Source organism: Zootoca vivipara, chromosome Z2, assembly GCF_965207765.1.
Source record: "Zootoca vivipara chromosome Z2, rZooViv2.hap1.1, whole genome shotgun sequence".
Classification (NCBI taxonomy): Eukaryota; Metazoa; Chordata; class Lepidosauria; order Squamata; family Lacertidae; genus Zootoca; species Zootoca vivipara.
In genome coordinates, this window is record NC_142585.1 from 42423507 (window position 1) to 42450432 (window position 26926).

A 26926-nucleotide genomic window follows, 5' to 3' on the forward strand; every position below is an offset into this window, starting at 1 on the left:
ATCCAACTTTCATGCACTTTGGCCAAAATGCAGCCGTAAAGATGAAAGGAATTTGGAGCCATGGACGAGGGAGGCATGGAGACCCTGATGGTGATTAATTAAAATGAAAGTACTCCAAGATCCCCTGTGGCGGAATCTGGATCCCTCTTTCCTGGGCTGTGGAAACAATCTAGATGTTGACTCAGTAGTGAGAAAGAGTGGACTGGGAGTATGTTGTTGTCCGGAAACACCAAGCAAGATGGCAGCGTGATGGGGGGAGCTATTGAGATACTTTGAGAATTATCCAGGATTATAGCCCCACTCCAGTTACTCTGAGAGACACCTGCAACTGGAGGAATTTCAAGAATAGGACAGCAGGCAAATGCCAAGGACTACATAATTGGACATATTCAGATGACACATGCAGAGAAAAGGAAAATAATTAGAACAATTCATTTGAAATCCTATGGAAAGTTAGATAAGGTATTAACACGAATGGAAATTGCTAAAAATGCAGCTGTTATCTTAATGATTAAAATACCAACTGAAATGTAATTAGGTTTTAATAAAAGATATGAACCGCAGCAATATAAGAACTGGACAAAGAAATTGATCAAGGAGCACGGGGAACCACTTTGATTAAATTGTATAAATCTGGAAATAATTGGAATTATTTTTATATTAATTGGAATCTGTATAATTGCCAAAACTGTGGTAATATTGGGCAATATTGGAAAATTAATAAAAATTATTATTAAAAAAGTACAATCAAAGTTCACATGGCTTTTATCCACTAAGCCCATTCCAAATATATACATCTGATTTTACTGATTTTGACTGAATCAATCTTTCCCTTTTGTCGTCTTCAGGCAGATCATAATCAAGAATTTATGTTAGGACTACACATTCATTTTCTTTCATTTATTATTTCTCATGCTGTGAATCAGTGATAGAGTATCTGCTTTGCATGATTAAATCTCCAGCATCTTTTGGTAGGGCAGGGAAAGGCCCTTGCCTGAAATTCCTGGGAGCTGCTACCAACCAGGGCTGACAATAGATGGGCCAATGATCAGGCTAAGAAGTATAAGGCAGATCCCTGTTCCTATTTTAGGGGAAGGGTGGTAGCTCATTGGTAGTTCAGCATCTGCTTTGCATGCAGTAGGTCTCAGGTTCACGGAAGGGGGTGGGCTGCATATTTCCTTCCTGTGACGAGGGGGGGAAATATCAATAAATTATACATAAAATACAGTTTTGGAACACAAAGCTTGATCAGAATTCAAGATAAAAATAACTTTGGCAGAAAGAGATAAACTTGAAAATCTTTTTATATATTGGAGAAGGGTTTCAATGGAATGAGAGAGATGTTAATGACATACAAGATACCACAGAAGATTTAGATAACAGAAGATCTAATAACATGAAAGAAAGCAGAGAGAGAGAGATGGTTTAGTGCTATAATCAGAGGAGTTACTCATAAGATTTATACGCTTTGACGTTAAGATGACAATAAAAATGGTTAGACCCTACTATTTATTCATTTCAGTACTGCTCTTTGTATAGCAACCCAAGATGGCACAAAGCCGAAAAAATACAGCAGTCCATTAAAAACATTAAAACAGTGTTAAAATCTTTGAAAAATAGGACTGCAACAGTGAGTCAGGGCAAATTAACACAATACACTCTCTTTGCAACTTGACATAAGCAAAGACCTGGGAACATTGGCATGAGTCAAGTGGGGTGGGGAAGACATTTGACACCTTTATTAATCAAAAATGCATTTGACATAGTGGAATGAGTATTTATGAGAGAGACTTTGACATGTTTTGGCAGAAGTCAAGAGTGGCTAACTTTTGGTGCTCCAGATACTGGCAGCAATTGCTCCCATCTGCCTATCCATCGGTCAGAGATAATGGGTGTTGGATTCCATCAAAACCCAGAGAGATACAGGTTCCCCTCTCAGGCATAGGAAGGGATTCAAGTGGTTAGACAGATTTAACATTCATAGAGCTAGAATCCTGATTGATGGGCAGCAGTTAAAGAAGCCATCCTGGCAGAAGCGCACAATGAGGATGCTTTCTCTTGCTCTTATTTGAGGTGTATAGCAAAGTCCCATTCTCCAGGGATAAGGGATGTTGGGTGTTGTAGGGAAACAATATCTGGAGGGTCCCAGGTTCCCCATCCCTGCCACAGCCTATCTGGATAGATTGCAGCCAAACATTCATGAGGTATAACTGTGGAACACAATACAGGCATGTGTGTGGTCACAGTAATTCTTCTTCTTCTTCTTCTTCTTCTTCTTCTTCTTCTTCTTCTTCTTCTTCTTCTTCTTCTTCTTCTTCTTCTTCTTCTTCTTCTTCTTCCATTGTTGTGTCAATGTGCACAGAAAGCTCTTGTAAGCATTGGTCAGAAGAGGAAAGGATAGTCAGAATGTGCTTACTTCTGCATAGGGTTGCACTGTTGTTGGGAGGAGATAGGAATTGCTGTTGCCTTCCACATTGTTCCCTTTGCTACCAGTTCAAATGAAGGCACAGGTGAGCCAGATATTATGGGGTAGCAGCAGCTGTGAAACATTACCCAGAGTCAGGGAGAGAGAAATGTGTGTGTGTGTGTGGGGGAGGTTTCAGTGTTTTGGACTTTCTAGTTTAGAGAAAAGGCGAGTAAGAGGTGACATGATAAAAGTTTATAAAAAGTATCTGTGGCATGGAGAAGGTGGATAGATAAAAGCTCTCCTCCCTCTCTCGTAACACTAGAACTCCTGGACATCAAATGAAGCTGAATGCTGGAAGATTCAGGCCAGAGAAAATAACTGTGAAACTCACTCCCACAGAATGCATTGATTGCTCTGGAAATGATGAGAGGGTTACCTTTGCCTGACTGGGGAATGGCCCACCAGGAAATCTCTGACAAAATGAGACAACCTGGGCCTCTGAGAATCCAGGGGACCTTAAAGAGTTCTTCTTTTTATAAAAAGAACACCAATGTGATTTTTTAAAAAATGTTATGCACCCCATAAACCTAAGGGGTAGAGCAGGGCATAAGTTTTTTTTTAAAAATGAGCACTTGGGGAAGCCAAATAAGAAGATCATTGGGGTGGAGGAGGCATAAGTGGGAGTTATGAAATAGGCAATAACCTCAAGGGGAAAAAACTTCAGTTCTGGAATTTTGAGAAATAAGCCTCAGCATTTCAGTGGCAATAGATAAAGATCTGTCTGACTCTATGCTTTTGACTCTTGGCAGCTTGTGACTACAATAAGAAGTTTCCAATGTGTCATTTCCACTGGGGGTTTGCGTTCATCCTGTGTATTTGTGTGTGTGTGTTTGTTTGCATTCATGGGAAAATGCACATAGCTGCACAAACATTTTTGGGTGTTATTTACCACACATCTACCATCTTTCAGGGACTGCATAAGGATCCTGCAATGTGTGGGCATAGTACTGAACAAAGAATCCACCCCCAACCCCCCCCAAAGACAAATCCATTACAACTAAGCTGCCAAACCGAGTTCTCATGATTCTAGAATATTAGATGACATGAAAAAGTTATCCAGTTCATCTACAAAACAGTCCTATGAATGAGGAGTTCGTAGAATTCCCCTGTTCTGTACCTTTTTTGTTCTCTTTGCTTGCTCTGAATTGTGGTTTACCTAGGAGGGTTTCTATAAAAAATAATAATCTGGAAATCAAACATGCAGTGTCTGTTTTAGCTTTTTTCTTGATAGGAAACAAGTATGGGGAAACAAGTAAGAGAAACTGGAACTTTTTATACAGGATGGCAAATACGACCTGATGGGATGAGACTCATGACTGGAATGTAGAAATTGAGGGGTATAACCTGTTCAAAAGGAATAGACCAAACAGGACGGGAGTAGTAGTAGTTGCATTTTATGTAAAGGATATGTACACTTGTGAAGAAATCCATGACCTGGAGCACAGAAAGTAGATTGAGAGTATATGGGGGGAAATTGAAGGAGAGAGCAGGGCCGTCTTAAACGCCCCTGCCGCTGTGGTGCGCCGGATCTCTCCGGCGCCCTCCTGCCCCGTTTCCCAGCGTGGTGGGCGGGTGGGCGCAGCGGCGGGCGGGCGGGCAGGCACAGCGCGATCTCTCTGGCGCCCTCCCGCCCCGTTTCCCAGCGCGGTGGGCGGGTGGGCGCAGTGCAGCTTCCACAGGCGCAGCTGTGCGGCAGACCGGCGGATCGGCCGGCCAGCGGGCGGGCGCAGCTCGCGGCGCCTTTCTGGCGGGCCGGCGCCATGGTGCCCTGCGCCACCGGGGGGCTACCTAGAGCCGGGCCTGGGAGAGAGAAACAACAGAGACTTTACTGTAGGTGAATGCTATAGACTGCCAACTTGAATGATGCCTTATTAGAGCATCCTTGAAAAGGAGAGAAATAGCAATCATAGGGGACTTAAACTTCCCTGATATCTGTTGGGACTCAAACTCACACAAGAATGTGTCTGACAAATTCCTCCATTGTCTCACTGACAATTTCATTTCCCAGAAACACCATTTAAATGGCAATGTCCATCAACTGGGGGGGGGGGCTGGCCACCTCAAATACTTTATTGAGGGGGAGAGGCAAAGGGACCTCAGTCCCTAGGAGTTGGCTCCTATGCCTCCCCCAAGTCCTCCCCAAGCAATCTGATGCTCCTTGGTCTTGCCTTTGCTCCACCTTTTTCATACCTCTTTGGGTTCTGGAAGACCAGAAAGGAGGGGATGGAACACCTTGCTCTATCACCACCTCTTCCTATTCACCCCTTCTTCTGGCTGGTTGAAGTTCTCCCCCCTCCCTGATGAGCCTCTGCATTCCACAGTAGGGGTGGGGTGGGGTGGGGTGGGAATCACCAGATTTGCTTGCCCCTCTGACATCTAGAGTAACCAGAGGAGCACCTCCCTCTTCTATCCTTGGATGCCTGCCTTCCAGTACCCAACCCACTTCTTTCCCTTCCTCCTCCTCTTCCAAATGGGGCTGCCAAGCGATCTGACTCAAAATAAGGCAGCTTCTTATGTTAAGCACCAGGCAACTGGGTGGGTCTCCTGGAAGTAATTTCATAGCCACCTCTTGCTGATGTATATAGTACGCTTGAGTTGGGAATCATGGGGTCCTCTAAGTGTATGCAGACAACTAGCAACACAATCAGGTTCCTGGCAGCTAACAAATATATATTTGTCATCTGAATCAGATGGAGAATATAATTCATGCCATACGGCAACGTTCCTTATGTGGTGCAACAAGGGGAAAACATTTTGTTTACATTTGCAACCTGTTCTGATCGAGTGGAAAATATATGCTGGAAGTCTCTCTCAAACACTAGTGGCAGCATTGTAAGCATTTTTCCCCTTCTAAATCTGCCTAATTTTTCCTAGCACTTAAAAGATCACAGCTCTCTGTCCCTTTTATCAGGGGAAGCCCAAGTTTCAAAATCATTTCCCCATGTTTCTATGAAATTCTAAAGAAAACAGTACGCAATGCCTGTTGATGCATGAGACTTTAATGTCAATGCATAAGCTCCAACATTTTATAGGGGAAAGTGAGGTCACTACCTAGTTTCCCTCCCTCACCAATTCTAATCATAGACTCATAGAGCTGGAAGGGATCAAAAAGATCATCTAATCCAACTGCCTGCAATGCAGGAATCTTTTGCCCAACACAGGGTTCAAAGCCATGACCATGAAATTAAGAGTCTCATGCCCTACCAACTGAGGTATCCCAGGAGACTGGTGTTTCTGAAGCCTTGATTCCATCTTTTATGTGCTCAGTTTATTTACACAGAAAGTCTTTTACTGCTGTGTTTTAAAAGCCAAGACGGTGGTTGCGATTTTGGTTGGCGATTCAGCAGAACACAGATTAGGCCCAGGGGGCCTCCTGGCTTCGCTGTCTGGCCCTTGGGATTCTTCTTAGGTCATAACCCAACAGAGAGCCACACCTCTCACTGGCCCTGCTTAACACCCTCCTTGAGTGCTTTTGCCTGGCTGGACTGTGTTCTTGAACTCTGAGAATGCCTCTTGTGTGGCTGGCTGGAGGACTGAGTGGAATGTGTGTGTAGAAAGTAGCCAGCAATGCAAAGGTACAATCTGCATTTTAAAAAAGAAAAACCTTTTTTTTACATTGTTATATTTACAGTCACAGGGACCCAGGTGGCGCTGTGGTTAAATCACTGAGCCTAGGGCTTGCTGATCAGAAGGTTGGCGGTTCGAATCCCTGTGACGGGGTGAGCTCCCGTTGCTTGGTCCCAGCTCCTGCCAACCTAGCAGTTCGAAAGCACGTCAAAATGCAAGTAGATAAATAGGAACCGCTATAGCGGGAAGGTAAACGGCGTTTCCATGTGCTGCTCTGGTTTGCCAGAAGCAGCTTTGTCATGCTGGCCACATGACCTGGAAGCTATACGCCGGCTCCCTCGGCCAATAATGCGAGATGAGCGCGCAACCCCAGAGTCGGTCACGACTGGACCTAATGGTCAGGGGTCCCTTTACCTTTACCTTTATTTACAGTCACAGTCCTATGTTAAGGACTTGTCTGCTGAATTGCATCCTGCTATTATAATGAAAAATTGTGTGTGTTCTGTGACACAGAAAATGGTTCAATGGACTGATCTGAAATTTGGCAGCATAAGAGAGGTATTATTATTAGCCTACTATTAGACTGGATCTGTCTTCTGAGTCAGTAGCTAAAAATCTGAACCAGATTCCAGCTTAATGGATATTTGTAATCTGGAATGTTAACTCCAGTTGCATGATAGCTTCAGGCAGTTACATTAGCCTCCTTGAGTCTATTCCAGTAAACAGACAAATCATGGACTTTAGTCCACCACTGTCTGCTGACAGCCATGCATCTCTAAAACAGTGGTAAGGTTGGACTAACCACATCATAGGATGCCGTACCAAATCCATACCGGTATTTCCTAGATAACATGTTTGTTAAGAGTGTGGCCCTTAACCTGTGCAATGTCCTGGGATTTTGGAGCTTGAGTGAATGTAGGAAGCCTTAACATGTGTTAAACCAAAAGGTTTTGGTTAGAACAGAATTGCCTACCTTTTTCGCAGAAAGTATGTGCCTTTTAACAGATGCATGGTAGGTGATGACTCAGAAGAAATATCCCCCTACCCACACTGCGGGTGGTGGAGGAGTTAGAATCTCTAGGCTATGCTCATGTTGTCTGTTTAAAACACAGCTAGGTCATTCTTGTCTTTTCTTTTCAAATAATGAAAAATGGTGTGTGTGTGTGTGTGTGTGTGTGTGGGTGGGTGGGTGGGTGGGTGGGTTGTGGGCTCACAAAGTGTATACACCACTACTCAGACCAGTGGTGGGAGTGCACTGGATGAAGAGTAAAAGTATATCCAGCCTTAGTTTGCACAATTTCAGGTGGCAGTGGATGCTTTGGTTTGTGGGCATTGTGTGTGTGTTCTTTAAAGTCTAGCTACCACATGCCCAGACTTGCCTGAATTAGCCCAGACTTGCCTGAGCTGCCCCAGACTTTCCTTACAGTCTTGTTCAGGCATAGGCCACCTTGGCTCTCCAGATGTTTTGGAACTACAACTCCCACGATCCCTGACCACTGCTCCTGTTAGCTAGGGATGTTGGGAGTTGTAGTCCCAAAACATCTGGAGAGCCAAGGTGGCCTATGCCTGAACAAGACTGTAAGGAATGTCTGGGGCAGCTCAGACAAGTCTATGCCTGCTCTTGTTTCATGTCTTGCACCCAGGGGTGAACCTTCCAAAACGAAACAAGAACCACTGCACAGCTGTCCTTCAAAATTCACACTCCTCTAAATTCTCCAGTTCAGTTCTCCAGCTGAGTAATGAGTACAGAAATGCATACACTGGGGTAAGGTGTCCAGAAAAAAAAGCATATATTGATGAAAAGAACATTAAAAATGCATTATTTTAGGGGAAATGGCTCTACAAAAATCTTTATTTTTATTCCAAACTGATGTGGAAATGTGGAGAACTGAACAAGTTTAGAAAAAATGAGGAACTGAAATTGTCTGATTTTTCTGTACCTCCTTGTACCATGTCTATTTATGATTATGCCTGTGCATCCATTTCTCATTTCACAGTTCCAATTCCTCATATCAAGTAATCCACATACAGCCAATATTTTAGAAAGGAGTCTTCTGAGTTGGAAATGCCTCTGGGAATGCCTTTTTGCTGTGGATCTCCTTCTAGCCATGCAAAAAATAAACAGCCTTCTTCTTATGTCAGCCAGAGCATGTATTAAATGCTAGAACCAACACCACCCTCTGTTTAATTCCATTAATGTGATCCTCTTGTTTCTTTATTAGCTAATAAACCAAAGTTCCTGGTTGAGCAATATTGGTTGGCACATGTTAAAGTTAGCCCCAGAGGTAAAGCTGGGACAACTAGATGCCCATCTGACTTTACTGCATTAAGAGACCCATATGCTAGTATTATCAAAGAGAAGGACTGCCGAAACATCACAGCATGGCAGGCATCAGCCAGAGTAACCTTGGCATTCTGGCTCTTAAAACTATGAAGCTAGATAACAGAACACAGAATTGGAAGCAAACCATAGATCATCCAGTCCAGGTGGGTAACTTTTTTTAGCCCAAGGGTCATATTTCCTTCTAGGCTACCTTCTGAAAGCCACATGCCAGTGGCTGTGGGTTAGGGTGACAGAGCAATGAAAGCAAGAATTACCTTTGTGCAGTAGTGATAATTTCTACACACACAGACCCACTTCTTTCTATCCTCTGTGCAGGCAAGCAAGAGGCATTAACAGAGATTAAGAGTACTTTCTTTCTCACACTACCCAGTGCTTCCTGCCTTAATGGGTGCAGCTCTCACATTAGCGGAGATCATGTGTGGAGAATAAACAAGGATTATTTGAGGGTAATTGTTCTTGCAAGCTCCCCAAAAAAACCCTGGGGAAAGTGAGCTTCACCCGCAGATCATCTTGATACCTGGCTCTCGCTCCGGCATGGAATTCAGGAGGCAGGAAGATGCTGGGTTCCTTATATAACCTCCATGGATCGTGAACTTAAGACACTCCAATGAGACAAGGAGCCTCTGAGTGCTGCCCAGCTCCCACAGCAGATAGATGGGCGTGGGAGTGGCTGTAGGCCAAGTCTCCTGAGACAGATGGATGCCAACCCAAATCCCCTAATAACTTTGCAACCTGTTCATATTCATATCATTCATATATTCATATTCATATCATCTATCTATCTGCAATGCAAATACACTTTAAAAACAGTAGGCATCATAAATTATCAAACTGTCAATAAGATCAACAAATTTTGAAAGCAAATATGCATAATAAATTGGGTAGGTTTGCCTAACCAAAATGTTTTTTAGCAGGTGCCTGCCTGCTATCAAGAGGCAGGGAGTTCCAGAGATCAATTTGCACTTAGCAGAATGGTTCATCTGATATCATGTTTTTGTTGTGAGAGTTCGGATCCAACCCCACAGTTCATCCTGTCTGCTTTAAATCATTTCAACCTTTTGCACAGGAGTTACTGTAAAGATTCAGGAAATGGTGAGGTTTAGGTTTTTTGGTTGTGTGTGTGTGTTTGTAAGTTTCCGAGGAAAGAACTGAAATTAAAGCAGCAAGCTTCTAACTGCAGTCATCCTCAAGCCATTTGACTATATCACCGCCAGCTGCGTCCTCGGAAACCAGAGCAAACACTGCTTTTGATGTGGTCTCCAGAGCGAACGCTGCGGAGGCAGTGCATGAAGCTCCAGCTAATTGCAAAGCAGAGGTTTGGCCTGTGGCTCCCCTTGCTCTGCTTTGCATTATTTCACGCTTCTCCACCCTCATACCATATGGCGTCTCTGAGTAGGAGACTATAGGAGGCTGTTTAATAGGACTGGGAGCCTCAGGCCCGGGACTGGAGGCACCTCTTCAGAGTCCGAGTCTGGGCCTTGGACCACTCTCTAAGCCACACCCCCTTTCCCTAGGCCACACCCTTCGCTGGCCCTACTTCTGCTGCTCCTTGGGCGCATTTGCCTCCCTGCAGTGGTTCTCAAAGCGTGTGGTGCCCCACACTGGTGTGGCAGAAGAAGGTGGCAAGTGTGGTGGTAAGATTCCAGGAGAGTCAAAGAAACATTTAAAATTTTCAGTGTAGTAAAGTATAGAACAGGGGTGCCCAATTTTTTTTCAGAGAGGGCCGATTTGATGAAGTGAACATCCGTTAGGGCCAACCAAAGTTGTTGAGTTTTTTTTAAGGATTGAAGTTGCTGAGCTTTTTAAAGGATTTCACCCCAGGACATATACTGTCATGGGGACCGGCGGATTAGGCCCCCAAAACAGACTTTGGACATGCGTGGTATAGAATAATGTAATTTTTATATGGGTGTGGGTGGGTGTACATACATACACACACACACACACAAACACACTCATAATGAGAGCAAGAGCGTTGACGTTTCTTCTACATATTGTTGTGAACAGGGATTTCCCACTGACAAATTATGAAAGCTCAGGAAAAAGAATGGCTTCTTTGTGCTAATGAGGAGAAGGGGGTTAGTTTTTAATTAAACCTACCGGTAATATAAATGAATCACTCAGCAAAAGCAAGCTCACAGCTCTCATTGAGTCTGTATACATGCATGGGTGTAGCCAGGACTTTTGTTGGGAGGGGGGGCAGAACCAGTGTGATTGGTCAGTTAGTTAAGTATTTCTATTGTTTGGGGGGGCAGCTGCTCCCCCTTCTCTCCCTTGGCCGCTTCCATAGGTACATACATTAGAGGCTTGCACAGCCAGGAAGAACCAGATTCGCAAAATGGTGGACACCTGGCTTACTAGCAGTACATGTGAAAAAGGGTCTAGGGGTTTGGGTGGGCCACAAACTTAACATGAGTCAACAGTGTGATGCAGCAGCAGCAAAAAAAGCTAATGCTATTCTAGGCTGCATCAATAGAAATATAGTGTCCAGATCAAGGGAAGTAATAGTCCTACTCTATTCAGCCTTGGTCAGACCATACCTGGAATACTGTGTCCAATTCTGGGCACCACAATTTAGGAAGGATGTTGGAACATGTGCAGAGGAGGACAACCAAGATGATCAAGGGTCTGGAAACCAAGTTTTAAGAGGAACTGTTAAGGGAGCTGGGTATGTTTAGCCTGGAAAAGAGGAGAGAGGATATATGATGGCCATCTTCAAATATCCAGAGAGCTGTCACATGAAAGATGGAGCCATCTTCTTCTCTCCTGCTCTAGAGGGTAGGACTTGAACCAGTGGATTCAAGTGACAAGAAAGGAGATTCCAACTAAACATCAGGAGGAACCTTTGGACTCTATGAGCTGTTCAACAGTGGAAAGGACTCCCTCAGAAGGTGATGGACTCCCCTTCCTTGGTGATGGCCATCTGTCATGGCTGCTTTAGCTGAGATTCCTGCATTGCAAAGGGTTGGACTAGAATGATGACTCTTGGGATTCCTTCCAACTCTATGATTCTACCGTATGATGATTCTATGCGCTTTTGCTTGTAAAGAACAGAACCTGCCTGCCATCTACTGGTATAAAGTAAGAAATGGTTCTGAGAAAGAAGCAGAGAATGGGTGAGTCTAAGTTAGTTGAAGCAGTTTGGCCTCTTAGCCCTTCCCCTTTTTTTTACCACTCCTTGAGGCACTGGATTTGTAATGCAAGAGGTCTTCAGCATTTGTAAGGTGAAACCATGTACAGCAGTTCTACCAGGATAGGTCTTGAGGGTCTAGGGTCCGGATAGAATGACCAAGAAGGGACCCAAATGTATCAGAAAAAGTATGGGATACCAACCTCACCCTCTCTTTCAAAATGTCTCTACCCATTTTGTGCTGGCACCCACAAGACATATAGTGAGAGTACCAACCCTTTCTATGTCTTTTTACCCCTCAAAAGTACTGAACAAAGGAATGCCTAAAAGATTGTCGCACCTCTGATATGGGCTCAGCAGGAGAGGTTCTTCATTAGAAACCACATCACTGGGTGCTGTATAATGGAGGGAGAGATAATTGGATATTCTTGAAAGCAAACAACCATCTTGGTGGTCCTGGTCTACCCAGAAAAAGGACATGGGAAGGTTGCTTTATCCCAAATGAGACCACTAACCCATTGCTTCCAGTATTCTTCACTGAGTTTCAGAAGCAAAATTGTTGTTTAGTCGTTTAGTCGTGTCTGACTCTTCGTGACTCCATGGACCAGAGCACGCCAGGCACTCCTGTCTTCCACTGCCTCCCGCAGTTTGGTCAAACTCATGTTCATAGCTTCGAGAACACTGTCCAACCATCTCATCCTCTGTCATCCCCTTCTCCTAGTGCCCTCAATCTTTCCCAGCATCAGGGTCTTTTCCAGGGAGTCTTCTCTTCTCATGAGGTGGACAAAGTATTGGAGCCTCAGCTTCACGATCTGTCCTTCCAGTGAGCACTCAGGGCTGATTTCCTTCAGAATGGATAGGTTTGATCTTCTTGCAGTCCAGAAGCAAAATACAAAGCCTCAAATTGATGGTGAAAGATTCAGCTTTATCAATTGTCACATTTTTGACTGATAGCAACATTGCCCAAGTTCTCCTAACAAGGCATTGTTTGGGGCCATCAACCCAGGGGAAAGCTGTCATCAGCACCTCATTGTCCCATGAAGATCATCACTAGCAATGTAACTGCCTGATGCTATTTCAGGCCCTTCATCCATTTAGCTCAGCATTATCAACACTAACTGGCACAGGCTCTCCGGTATTTCAAACGGGATACTGGGGATTGAATGTTGAAACAACTGCATGCTATGTGTGTGCTCTGCCAAGGTGTTTTGGCCCTTCCCTGAATACATAGGAACAAGTGGATTCATCCCATAATGACCCACCTAGCTTAGGACTGTCTCTACACTTAGTTGCAGAGACTCTCCAGAGTTTCAGGCAGAATCTTTCCTAGCCCTTATCTGGAGGTGCCAGGGGTTGAACCTGGGATCTCAAACACTAAGCTATGGTCCTTCCCCTTCGATTCATTTCTGTGCCATTTTGAGACTAAGCCTCACCTTTAGAATACTGTATTTTTCTGTGTATAAGACTAGGGTTTCCTCCCCTTAAAAATAATGTCAAAAATTAGAGGGCGTCTTATACACAGATAGTGCCGAGGGTGGGCTGGCCATTGGTTGCTGCCACAAAAATAGGGAGCATCTTATACATGGGGGTGTCTTATAGATGGAAAAATGCAGTAATTTGGTACAGGAGGCAAGTACTTTCTCCATTACCATCTATACTCTTGATTGTCAACATTGTCCCATGGTCTCACAAAGAAGTTCTTCCAAAACTCCTTTCCAGGGATCCTTTAACTCAGGGGTAGGAAATCTGTAGTCCTGCACATCATTGCTTTCACTGGCAATGCCAGGAATTTAAATGGAGACTGCCTGCAATTTTTCTGTCGTTGCTATGGTACACGGACAGACACAGACACAGACACACACACACAGACACACACACACTGCGGAGAGCCCTATATACGCCCATAGCCCTTGAATGTATACCAAACAATATGACACATTAGTGGGGGGGGAAAGACTCAGATTTCTGTAAAAGTAAAATTGTGCTTTTATTTAATTTTTTTAAAAATGTACAATCAGACACTGTCCTGCTGTGTTTTGGAAAGCATGGATTGTTTAAAAAAAACAAAACAAAAACAAAACCATGATGACAAGAAAACTTAGCTTATTATTATTATCATCCTTTTCTTTTCTTTTCTTTTCATTATATTAATAATATTAATCTTAGGATGAAATGTTTAAATAGGGCTGCTTTCTTCCTTGCCCTTTTCTATATCTGTGTTTTTTTAAAAAAAAAAACAGAGAGAGAGAGAGAGAGAGGTGGATCCAGACTTGCAGTGCAATCCCCACCATGCCTACTAAGAAGTTAGATCCTCCTGTGTCTCAGTGTTGCCCTTTTCGAACTCAGCAGGGAGGAGGATGGGGACAAAACTAGAATGTCGTTGGCTCTGGTGCTGCCTACTTTTCTGCACTCTGCCATCCCCCCTACCAGTCCAAATGTGCACCAGCCACTACTACTCCCAGGTGAGTGGAGATAGGATTGCACCTTTAGTCATGCTTGGAGTAAACCCACTGAAACCAATGGAACTTCAGTTAGTCATGGAGAGGTCTGGATCCAGTCTGTATATATAGGGAAAGATTCCAGATCATCAGCTAATAAAGCTCAAGGATGGCTAATAATGATCACAATAATAATGTATATATATTTTTGTGTGTGATTCTGTGTGTGAATATGCCAGATTGTGTCCTCTTCCCTGACATCCCCTCCCCTCCCCGCTTCCCTCCCTGGCGATTGTCATCTTTGGTGCAAAGAAAGCCAGCTACAGATAGGGTGGGGGGTGGGGGAAAGGATGCTCAGTTGAGCATGCTACGTTTTGAAGAAGCCTTTCCCACCCCCCCAATAAAAATGGTCAAGGGAGCCAAGGTTACGTCAAGCAACACTGATGCTTTGGTAAAGTTCCCATCTCCATTTCTAATCTCCCTTCCCCCAAATTTCTGGATAAACAAACAAACAAGCAACCATTCTTTTTCTTTCTGTCAGCCAACCCTGTGGAGGATTCATGCTCTCTTTCGTCTCCCTTCAAGATTCCTAAAGCTGTATGGTCGCAGTTTCATCTCTGCAAACTGGATGGAGTGCTCATGACCTTTCCAGTGGAACCAGTTGACGCCCTGCGAAAACAGAGGCAAGAATGGAAGGTTGATATAAATGAATGGACGAAGGCAACTGTTTACTAGCTGTTGTGTGCAGTTAAGAGTATCAGCTACAAGCCATGGCATCCCTGGTTGAAATGCCATCATAGCCATCAATTCTATAGGTTGATATTTATTCCCAAGCAGTCCTCAATAGCAATGGTGGGAACCTCAGACTCAAGGGACAAAATGTGGGCTTCCAGGGCTTCCTATGCGGCTTCAGGACTTTCACCATTCCACATCTCCTTTCTCTGGGTCTCTTTTAAGTGCCTGGATCTGTGGCAGTGCCGTCTGCTTGCTTGTCTAATCAGAGAGTAGGTATGTAGGCAGGGATGCCAGAGAATTCCAACAGAAACAGGATGAAATGGGCTCTGCACTGCTGGAAGTATTTAAGCAAAGCTGAAAATACAGCCATTTGTTGGGGCTGATGTAGCTACACCCTGAACTTAGCTCAGTGGGATGTTCAGGGTTTCTTTTGCTTTGATGCAATGATTCGCCTTGTTTTGCTCGGTATACATCCATTGGAATTAATGGATCTAAGTTGAGTGAGTAAATGTCAAGGAAAAAATCTGCACCTGATGCCTTGTGGGACATCTTCAGGAGAACAAAGGGCCAAGGAGTAAACCCTACACAAATCCAGCATAGAGCCCCTAAAGCAGCCAGGTGGCATCTTGCATGCCTCCTTCTGGCAACTCCTGCAGCCTAGCTGGTGCCAAATGTATATGCTTTCCTTTTGGACCACATCAGGGAGGCTGAGAGGGGACGCATCATAATCAGGACCTCCATACACATTGCCTAGGCTAGTGCCCCAGAGATGGCACTGCTAACGCAGCAAAAACAACATGGAACACATCAGTTATGAGTTATTGGTCTCTTTAGCCACAGCAGGCAATCCAATTCTCCAGCAGTTTTGACTTCACCCCCGGAGGCGCACTGCATTGTCTCTTGAGGGAGACAGGTGCCAACAAAAAGTTAGCACTGTCCATTAATTTCAATGTCTACTCTGAATAGGGCTAACACTGGTAGGACAACCTCCCATCTTCACTTCTAAGCTCTGCAAGGTGGTGACTTGGCCACTTGTACCCTGCATCACAAGTGCAATGTACAACAGCAACTACAACAACTTACCTGTTGACAAACTTAGTTGGTCTCTAAGGTGCTGCTGGAAGGAATTTTTTAAATTTTTGTTTCAACTTACCTGGCTGTGGTTGTTGTCCCCATATCTACCCATCAGGTTAACACGGTGGCAGTTCTTGTACCAGAAAGCCCCTTTGTATGATAAAGCGCAGTTAGTGATTGCTGCATCATGGTCCTTGTCGTAGGTGGAAAAGAAGCGTGCATTGTGATAGGTCATGGAATCGCCTGTGTGATGGAGAAAAAACATAGCTGATTTTTAGGTTGTTGCTAGCAGGAACTGTACTATACATTTTTGTGACCCGAGGTGAAGGTCAAAATAGTATGTCTCCCCTTCCTCATTCCAAATACAAGTGGCTGCTGCCCCTATTGGCACCTGTAGGGTGGAAGTCTGGGAGTCCAACAGTATATGGCACTAGAGTCAATAACAGGTGGAGCCAACTAATCCTAGTTTTTAACCCACCCTCTTCACTGCTGAGTTCTAACAAGGGCAACACTGAGACAAAGGAGGAGGAAGACCACAGGCAGGGCCAACCTTTGAACAGGTAGGAAGGCAGGTAGGTGGCCTTGGAGAGGGGACTGGTTGAAGAAGAGGAGGAGTAGTAGTAGTAGTTTGGATTTGATATCCCACTTTATCACTACCCTAAGGAGTCTCAAAGCGCCTAACATTCTCCTTTCCCTTCCTCCCCCACCACAAACACTCTGTGAGGTGAGTGACTAGCCCAAGGTCACCCAGCAGCTGCATGTGGAGGAGCAGAGACGCGAACCCGGTTCACCAGATTACGAGTCCACCACTCTTAACCACTACACCACACTGGCTCTCTTGAGCAGTCCTGACTGGTTTTTAATAAAGAAAGCAGGTAGGTTGGAGCTGACTGAAGGGGAGTTCAGTGCGGTGGCGTAGTGTGGGAGGGCGGGGGGGGGGAGGACTCTTGGTGCTCTTTTTTTTTTGGAAGGGGCACAACCATGTCCCCATGACAGGCTCCCTCACTGAAGGTGCGCCCGGGCCAGGCCTTCATGGTTTGGGTGGTGGCAGCACCTCGTGCTCTTTATGCACGGGAAAGGGATGCCCATGCATGCCGCACCCTAAGCAGGCCAACAGGGAGGGGGAGGATGCAGTTGCTGCCACCACCCTCTACCACAGAGGGAAGATGAGGGTGTGACCCAGGGGCGGAAGGGGTGGAGAGGTCATGGCAGCATTGCCGCTCCTCTCCTCTGCTGGGCTCTGGCATGTGAGTGTGCTTCCTGTACCACTTTGCAAGGCTGGGATCAGGCAGTCCTATCCCAGCCTTGCAATGCTGTGCAGGGCTGCCAGGGCTGTGTGAGTGCACCCTTCAAATCAGTCTGATTGGACTGATTTGAAGCAGCGTCGAGGGTAGGGCTGGTGCAGCAGCAGTGGGCTCCCTCTGCACTCTGCCCCCCGCGTCCTGCTGAGCACTTCACATATGCCCCAGGCAGTGGTAACATATGCTCTGCTGCTGGTTCAGTGGGTTATACTTGCTCCAGTGGACTTGGCTCCACCCAGGAGCACCTCCAAGGGACCTTTGGTTGTCCATTGTTGGAAAACAGAAAGTTGTACTAGATGGGCCTTTGCTGTGTTCCAGAAGAGTTGCTCTTATTCCCACTTACGTTCTTTAGATGCATAAGGTGGGTGGGACCTTTGACAGTGGGACAACCTTCTCCACTATACCTTAGGTCAGTGGGCTAGCTTAGGTGGCACAGAGCAGATAGGTTCAGGGGTCCCAGGAGGAAAAGGGCAGAATGCTGCTGTCCCCTGACATCTACCGCCTGAAGTAGCTGCCCCACTGCCTAATGATAGTGCCAGCCTGGCTTGTGAACACAAAAGAAAGACTGATGTTACCGTGGGCAGAAACAAAGAGAATGGTCTGAAGTAGTGATATGAGTGAGCCCTTCCCCATATTGGAAGAAATCTGCAGAGAAATACTGATGAATTTCTATGATGATGTTTAAATAAGTGAAGAAATAGCAAACTAATGGTGGAATTGTGAAGAACTAAACTTAATATTGGGAGGGGTGGGGAGAAACTGAGAGAACCAGAAATGGACAGATTCACCCATCTGCTCTTTTTTTGGGGGGGAGGGGTACCAAATTTCTAGTCTGGTGGCCACTGGCAGTTTCCACCCCACCCCTAGCAGGCTTCAAAACAAACCTTGGAAGGGTGCATATGGTTTGCATTATAAATTTACCTATCTCTGGGGATTCTCAGAACAAACAGACCCATGGAGATTAGCACACATGACTACTTGCATCTATTTATTCCAACGGGGCCTGCTCTGAGTTGAATTAGCTGGTCACGACTCCTCTAGATTCTTCACTCCCTTTCTATTGAATGTGTTTTGTGTTTGTTGAGAGATCGTTCTGCTCATTCCAATACAGGTTCCAATATAAGGGGGTGGGAAGGGGGCAAGGAAAGGACTGGAAGGAGCCTGTGGGATTTGGCCTGCCATCTTTGCAACAAAGCAGATGTGGCCTTCCATAACATTTCCCATGCTTTGTCACACAACGTACAGCTTGTTATGATGAGGAACCGCTAAGCACATTCTTGGCATCATGTTCCTTCTTGTGTAAGCCATATTCAGGACAGGTACTTAGAGCTTCAAGAGAGACATTGCTGGGCTCAGCCTGGCTGTTTACATTCCAGGACAGAAGAAACAGCAAGTTGCTCAGCGCCAGGTAGATTTAAAATTGAAATGGCACACAGAAGCAATGTTACACAAAAAGGCCCATAATCCCTTGCAGGAGACAAAGGTATCCCAATGCAACCCCATTTTAACCCTGTGTTAAATTGATGGACAAAAATAAAATACTGCTCCTTCTGGGGGTGAGGAACTCTTTATCAAGAGTAAGAAGTGCTCAACCACCACGGACGTCAGCTCTTAAACTGCATTGCAAGAACCAAAAATGCCAGAACTTGGGGTTGGGTTTGTTTCCCCCCCCTTCCCCCCATGCATAGCTTACACAAAATTAAGGCTGAGGGTCACAACAAGTTATTAGCATACATTGTTGACAGAGGGGATACCACAGTTTGAAAAGGATTTTGACAAGCTGAAACATGTGCAGAGGGCAACCAGGATGATCAAGTGTTTAGAAAACAAGCCTTATGAGGAATGGCGGAGGAGGCAAGCTATGTTTAGCTTTGAGAACAGATGACTGAGAGGAGATGATAGCTATCTTCAAACATCTGAAAGGCTTTCATATGGAGGATGGAACAAACTTTGTTTCTGCTGCTCTGGACGGGAGGACCCAAACCAATGGATTCAAGAAATAAGAAAGGAGATTCCTACTAAACACTAAGAGCTTTCTGAGGACTCAGCTAGATTGATAAAGAAAAAGCATTTTATGTGTGTTGTATAAGCAATATAACCCTGTGACACCAGATGGCGCTGTGGATCCCCATCTTTCCCAACTGGATTTCCCTGTACAGTGGTACCTCGGGTTACGAACGCGATCCGTTCCGGGTCGCAGTTCATAACCCGAAAAGTTCGTAACCCGAAAATGCCATTTTGCGCATGCACAAAGCACTATTTTTGCTATTTTTGCGCTTTGCGCATGCGCAAACACGTGTGGTGCTTCTGCGCGCGCGCGCCAAAAATACTTCTGGGTTTGCGCAGTTTGTAACCCGAGGTGTTCGTAACCCGAGGTGTTCGCAACCCGAGGTACGACTGTATGAGTTTACAACACATTTAACTGAAACACTTATTTGATCCAGCCTGACAGTAATAGCTGTTTGACAGTGGAATGGACCACCTTGAAAAGTGATGAGTTCTCATTCATTGGCTGTTTTTAAAGAATGATTGTATGACCATGTGTCAAGGATTCTTTAGTTGTTATTTCTATATTGCATAGGTGGACTGGATGACCCTTGGAGTCACCTCCAATCCTGAAATTCTAGGATACTTATAAAAGGTGACCACAAACAATGAATGACTGCAGCTGCATTGTTTCCATTTTTCATTTCTCCTACTACAAATAAGACTTAGTTGGCTATCACCTGTTGTTGTTGTTGTTGTTGTTGTTGATTATGCTAATCAAGACTCAACAAGAGAAGAAATCAAATGAGACATGCTCCAGGTAAGGATTCCTTTCTTAGAGATATTCAGATTGTCTCAGAACCTTTTCTTTAAAAACAACAACAACTATGATACATTACTGTAACTTCCTCCAAATTCTTCATAAAATGAAAATGAGGAGGTGGGGGCAGAGGTGTGGGTCCTTCTGTGACTGACAGCTCCAGTTTGCAATCTAAGAATGACTTTACCAGAGCTTTGGCGGAAGGACATAGAACACAACAGAAGTAATTTGGGCTTCTGATTTCCCTCTGGTTTTTTTCAGGAAGGTGTTACTAGATATACATTATACTTTACAGCTGCATCTGTGATAAATAGGTAATAGGTTATTAGATGTTGTATTTTACAGGGTGTCCATGTTTATTGCTTGGATGATACTGGGTATAGTTTGACATTGCTGTTTAGCATATATTGACGATGCTCATTATGTATTATGTACCATTAGGTACTGTATATTATAGTTAAAGCTATGGTTTTCCCAGTAGTGATGTATGGAAGTGAGAGCTGGACCATAAAGAAGGCTGATCGCCGAAGAATTGGTGCTTTTGAATTATGGTGCTGGAGGAGACTCTTGAGAGTCCCATGGACTGCAAGAAGATCAAACCTATCCATTCTGAAGGAAATCAGCCCTGAGTGCTCACTGGAAGGACAGATCCTGAAGCTGAGGCTCCAATACTTTGGCCACCTCATGAGAAGAGAAGACTGCCTGGAAAAGACCCTGATGTTGGGAAAGATTGAGGGCACTAGGAGAAGGGGACGACAGAGGACGAGATGGTTGGACAGTGTTCTCGAAGCTACCAACATGAGTCTGACCAAATTGCGGGAGGCAGTGGAAGACAGGAGTGCCTGGCGTGCTCTGGTCCATGGGGTCACGAAGAGTCGGACACGACTAAACGACTAAACAACAACAACAACAAATTATTATAAGTTACATAAATGCAGCTCATAACAATAATTAGTACACCGTAATAATCAGCACATAATTATATATATGTTCTGCAGAATCATAGAATCGTAGAGCTGGAAGGGACCCAATTGGTCACCTAGTCCAAACTTTTGCAATGCAGGAGTGTTGTTAACCGCCTTGCGGCAGTATATAAATTTCCAAACCAAAATGAACAAACAAACAATCACAGAGGCTTGCAAGTTATTCTGAGGCTAGCACACAAACCTACCTGCCGTTCCACTATATCCTTCCACTCTCAGCCGGTAGCGAGACCTGGCATCACCGACAAAAAACTTGTCATAGAGGGCATAGGCAGTTTCTTCATGGTCACGCAAATCCACCCGCAGCTCATACTGGCCCTGGGAAGTGATTTTGTGGAGCCTGTCCAGACCTACAGGGAACAAATGCATGGTTCTATACTTAGGCAGGAATAACCTGCTGCAGAAATATAAGATGGGGGACAGCCGAGTTGTACGTGTGAAAAGGATCTAGAGGTGTTAGCAGGCCACAAGCTTAACATGAGCCAATAGTGTGATGCAGCAGCATTAAAAGCTAATGCTATTCCAGGCTGCATCAACAGAACTATAGTATCCAGATCAAGGGAAGTCATAGTATTGCTCTAGTCTGTCTTCGTCAGACCACACCTGGAATACTGTGTCTAGTTCCGGGCACCACAATTTAAGAAGAATATTGACAAGCTGGAAGGTGTGCAGAGGAGGGCAAACATGATAATAAAGGGACTGGAAACCAAGCCTTATGAGGAATGGTTGAGTGAATTGGGTATGTTTAGCCTGGAAAAGAGGACTGAGAGGAGATATGAAAGCCACCTTCAAATATCTAAAGGGCTGTCCCATGGAAGATGGAGCAGGCTTGTTTTCTCCTGCTCCGGAGGGTAGGACCAAAACCGGTGGTTTCAAGTTACAAGAAAGGAGAGTCTGGCCAAACACCAGGAAGAACTTTCTGATGGTAAGAGTTGTTTGGCAGTGGAACTACTTGGCTACTACTTTGTCTACTACCCTTTGAAGGTAGTAGCAGCACCAGATATAGGCCAGTGTAGGTGGTTCTCCTGCACAGGGCACCAAGCCAAGGGTGCAGTCCTTTGTGCAATGTGAGGGAATTCTTGTTAGTCACATACCTAGCCAGAATTCACCACTGGGATTTCCAAATCCAGCCTCATAAGTCCTCCAGTTCTGGTAGAATTCCTGCTCTCCATTCTGCCTTCTTAGAAACACCTGGAACCCAAAAATAAACATTGTTATTTTTGGTTACAGGTAGGTAGCCGTGTTGGTCTGGATCGAAGTAAAATAAAAAAATTCCTTCAGTAGCACCTTAAAGACCAACTAAGTTTTTATTTTGGTATGAGCTTTCGTGTGCATGCACACTTCTTCAGATATTTTTATAAACATTGCTATAATGGGACAGTGGCAGACAGCTTGTGTATTTATATATCCTCACAAATACTCACAATCCATCCGCCTCCATCAGAACTCATGTCGCAGAACACCTCTGTAGGCTGAGACTTGTTGCCATTTAGATAAATCGTGTAGAGGCCAGAGGCTGTTTCTCCATTCAGTAGAGCTTGGGAGCAGTCTCTGGGGTAAGGGTACAAGAGTCCAGCTGCAACAAAGGGGAACAAGCAAAGAATGACTACTTGAGTACCAGCACTTGTTACCGAGAAAGCAGTGGTGAGTGGTGCCTATTGAGCCTGACACGGAAGAAGGCAGGTAGACCAAAAGTGGTGGAGGCAGAGCCAACTAATTCTAGATTTGTCCCCATACTCCTCCCTGCAGAGTTTTGCAAGAGCAACACCCAGGCCCCATCCACACTAGACATTTAAAGCGCTATGATACCACTTTAAACAGTCATGGTTTCCTCCAAAGAATTTTGGCAACTGTAGTTTTTAAGGATGCTGGGAGTTAGGAAATCCTCAATCCCTTCCCAGGGCTACAATTCCCAGAGCACTTAAACAATCAATTCATATTCACTGGGAACTCTGGGGGTTGTGTCCCAGCGACTCTCAGAACCTTTAATGAACTATAGCTCCCAGAATTCATTGGGGGGGGACATGGCTGCTTAAAGAGCTATCTAGTCTGATCCCCAGCAATGCAGGAATCACAGCTAAGGAAACATAGTGCTTTAATTGTATGGTGTAAATGTGGCATGAGACTAAGTAAGAGGAAACTGGCATAGGCAGTTTGATCCTCTGGAGAAGATGTATGTAGAAAATCAGGCTGGTAGGGGCTGGCTGATGGCAGACTGAGGTTGGTGGTGCAAGTGTCCCAGTTCTCTCTTGAACTCCCTTGAAAGAAAAGTGTCATTTCATTAGGCCCAACAAAGCTGTCAAATTCTGACCACCATGACAACATTTACAATGAGCAAAGGAGCCAATTAATAGGGTCATGAAGCCCCTGCAATAAAATATTTGAGGGGGCTGCCCCCCAAGTTGATGGGCATTGCCATTCAAATGTTGTGTGTACACTGCATCATGTGATCGATTATGCAGGATGGGGCTTACCTGCACCCCCCCATATTTTATTCAAGTTGGCACCCTTGACGCTGAGGCAAATCATGCCCATAGCTGCCAAGTTTTCCCTTTTCTCGCGAGGAAGCCTATTCAGCATAAGGGAAAATCCCTGTAAAAAAGGGATAACTTGGCAGCTATGATCATGCCTACATTTGAATGTGGAAGTACAAGGGCCCACACAGCAGAAATTGTGGCTGCTCCACATCTTCCCTGGTCCTTCTCCTACTGTGTTACCTGTAGCTAAGCCATGGTTTGCCTCGGCATGATGTATGAACCATGCAGCATTATGATTTCTCTCCCTCCATACAAACCGTGAGTGGTATGCCAAGAACAACTCATGACTGCAGCTTGTTGTTTAAGGCAAAACATGGGCCCAGGTTCAGACCATGGCTTAGCTCCTGGTAGCATTGGAGCACGAAGATTTGGGGAGGATTGAGAAACCATCCTTCCCCTTTGAGCTGCCTTTCCCAGCTCTATGGCATATTTTTTTAAAGATGCAATCAGAACTGAATGTGATAATCTAGACAGGTGCACAGCAGATGTATTGAAATATGGGCCAGTTTGCTTTGTGGGGGGGGGGAGTAGGAAGTGTCACCTGCCACCTCCCACCTCCCAGTCCCTGCCAAGTTGCTGTCAGAGAAAAAAGGGACTGGGCCGGAAATAGCAGACCGGAATTAGCACTGCCGCCATTTTGGAACTGGGCGGAGCATGCTCAGAAGTGACTTTTGATGCTGCTTTGCCCAGTTCCAAAATGGCCGCCGCACCAGAAGTCGCACTGCAGCCATTTTGGAACTGGGCAGAGCAGCATCAAAAGTCGCTTCTGAGCATGCTCCGCCCAGTTCCAAAATGGCCGCCGCACCAGAATAAACCGGGAAAAAACAAAAAAATCCGTTTTTTCAGCTAGGAACAGCTGGAAAACGGGGATTTCCCGGGGAAAACGGGAGACTTGGCAGCTATGGTCCCTGCATGTATCATACTTGTGGTGAATATTGCTTGGATGATCTTGCTCTTCAAATTCCGGTTCAGGGCCTGTAATTTCACTGTGTACTGGGTGGATGGACTCAGCTCTGACAAGCTGTAGGAATTCGACTCAGGTCCCAGGATAACTTCCTGCAGGGTGGAGGGAATCAATAATGAATGGAGGGTGAATGAATTAAGAATGAAGACTTGTTCCATTTTTACATGGTTGTTGAATCATTCATGCTACCTTAAGAAAACAGTGTCAAAGATTGATGAGGCCATTTCTGTTCCTGATAAGATCTTCCCACACCACACTACATTAGAAGCAAGAGAATGGTTCCCTTAAGATAAATCTTTCATACGAGAATATGCTGGTGGCATAGCTAGAAAGCAAGGTTAGTGTTGGTGTGAACATGGCTGATACATGCACCAAGCCACAGCAGCATATTTGGAGCGCGTCAAATATGTATCCCCTACTGTAGCATCTCTATGAACATGACTGCACTAAATAGAGGAGCTGTTTCTGCTGCCCAAACTCATCATGTCTTAGACACCCATCAAAAATGGTCTCAAATGGCATTTGGTGGCAAATAATTTGGCTGTGCAATACCAGGCTATTTATGAAGAAAGCATGGATGTGAGAAGTGCAGTACTTCCCCACCTCTGGCTATTTTCAGGGTTGGGGTGAATTTTGAGAGCAGGGGTTCAAAACTCACTGTCACTCCTCTTTGACCTTGCCAGGCTGGCATTTACAGTTTCTCGTGTCCAGAGATCCCATTGGAATGATGGGGATGCTTGGCACTCTGGGAAAACAAATATGGCAGCCTCCAGCCCAGGCAGAACATTTTTTGAGCTTGGCCTCTTTGCTCTTAAAATTCACATCAACAGCCTGAAGTCCTACCCACAAAGGTTTTGTGTACTGCTGGAAATGTTCATGTTCCCTGCCTCTGGTATGTCTCATGGACAGGTGAAACTCGGAAAATTAGAATATCGTCGAAAAGTGCATTTATTTTAGTAATGCAACTTATTATTTTTTATTTTTCTTTTAATTTTTACAAATGCTTTCTTTTGGAAATTCCACAGTAATAAAACAAATAGTTACAATAATACATAAATAAACATCGCTATTACATTTCATTAATTACCGTACATTCCATTTATGATTGACCCACCTAACAACAAATAATTACAATTACAACAAATAAAGGCTTGACATATCTTGCTTTGCATGTCATGCATCTATCTCATATATACCGTAAATGCACTTTTCGACGATATTCTAATTTTCCGAGTTTTACCTGCATATCTGAGCAGTGCAATTCTGGTTACATTGGGTTGTGTCCAGTATTATTTTCGCTCAGAGAAGACCCATTGAAATTAATGGTCATGACAAACTTAGGCCTATTGGTTTCAATGGGATCTAGTCTGAGTGGAACTGACATTGGATACAACCATAATTAACCCCCCCCCCCAAGTAACGGAAATAGAAGGACAATTGATGTAGATCTCCTGTTCACAGAAGGAACACAGAAAGCTCCTATATACCATTGGCCCTGTGAAATGCTGATTGATTGCAGCTCTATGGGGCCTTTTGACAGAGATTCTTGTCAGGCTTATATGGGAACCTGGGAACTTTTACAAACAAACCATGCACTCTAAGTCTGCATTCACACAGCAATATACTCCGTTGCCCTAACATTTCCCAAATTGTTAATTCTCACATTATACTTGAGCTTTACACAATGCAAAAGCTGGAAAACTAATGGAAGATAACACATGTTCATTTACATTTGATTCCATTGAAGATACATTTGCAACTATCCTTAACCTGGAAAATTGTGAGATAAAGTGACAGAATTGGGGGCAGTGTACGGCATACGGATCTTTCCTGTGGTTTACATGAGGGGCACTTTGGAGGTGGAATGAGGGCATTTGCCAGTCCTTCTTTGTTAAAATTATTGTTCTAATGGAGAAAGAGTTTTAACTTGGGTGGGTCCTGTTTTATTTGGTGGGGGGTGGTTGTTTTAAAATGTTATATATTAATTTAGATTTTGTATTCGTATTTTTGGGCTGGTTTTATTGTTTAGGGGTCCTTGTTGAGGAGTGTATTTATTGTTGTTGTTGTTAATTGTTTTAATTATTTTTATTATGCCCATGTTGTGCTTTTTATATTGTAACTTCATGTTGTTAACTGCCCTGGGTATAGGGCAATATGCAAAGCAAACAAACAGTCGTGGGGAAACAAAAGCAGGCATGTGCGGAAAGGGTAAAGGAGTAGTGATATTGTCTAACAACATTCATTGTTTTGTCCCACCACGCTCAATGATGCGAATTAAATTTATTGCAACATGCTGGTAAAGGTAAAGGGACCCCTGACCATTAGGTCCAGTCGTGACCGACTCTGGGGTTGTGCGCTCATCTCACATTATTGGCCGAGGGAGCGGGCGTATAGCTTCCAGGTCATGTGGCCAGCATGACAAAGCCGCTTTTAGCAAACCAGAGCAGCACATGGAAACGCCGTTGTAGCGGTTCCTATTTATCTACTTGCATTTTGACGTGCTTTTGAACTGCTAGGTTGGCAGGAGCTGGGACCAAGCAACGGGAGCTCACCCCGTCACAGGGATTCGAACTGCCGACC

General features: G+C 44.6%; 1 protein-coding gene across 8 annotated transcripts in view; it reads right to left on the reverse strand.

Annotated features, from left to right (window-relative positions):
* Positions 1–13476: 13476 nt before the first annotated feature.
* Positions 13477–26926, reverse strand: part of TNC (tenascin C) — an 88009-nt gene continuing 74559 nt past the window's right edge. For all 8 annotated transcript variants that reach the window (XM_088665016.1, XM_035112812.3, XM_035112811.3 and 5 more), the window contains 6 exons: positions 24306–24438; positions 22270–22421; positions 21940–22036; positions 21034–21195; positions 15835–15998; positions 13477–14615 (listed from right to left, as the gene is read on the reverse strand). In XM_088665016.1, coding sequence (XP_088521142.1) covers positions 14505–14615; positions 15835–15998; positions 21034–21195; positions 21940–22036; positions 22270–22421; positions 24306–24438 — 819 coding nt within the window. In that variant the 3' untranslated portion in view covers positions 13477–14504. The remainder of the gene's footprint in view (positions 14616–15834; positions 15999–21033; positions 21196–21939; positions 22037–22269; positions 22422–24305; positions 24439–26926) is intronic.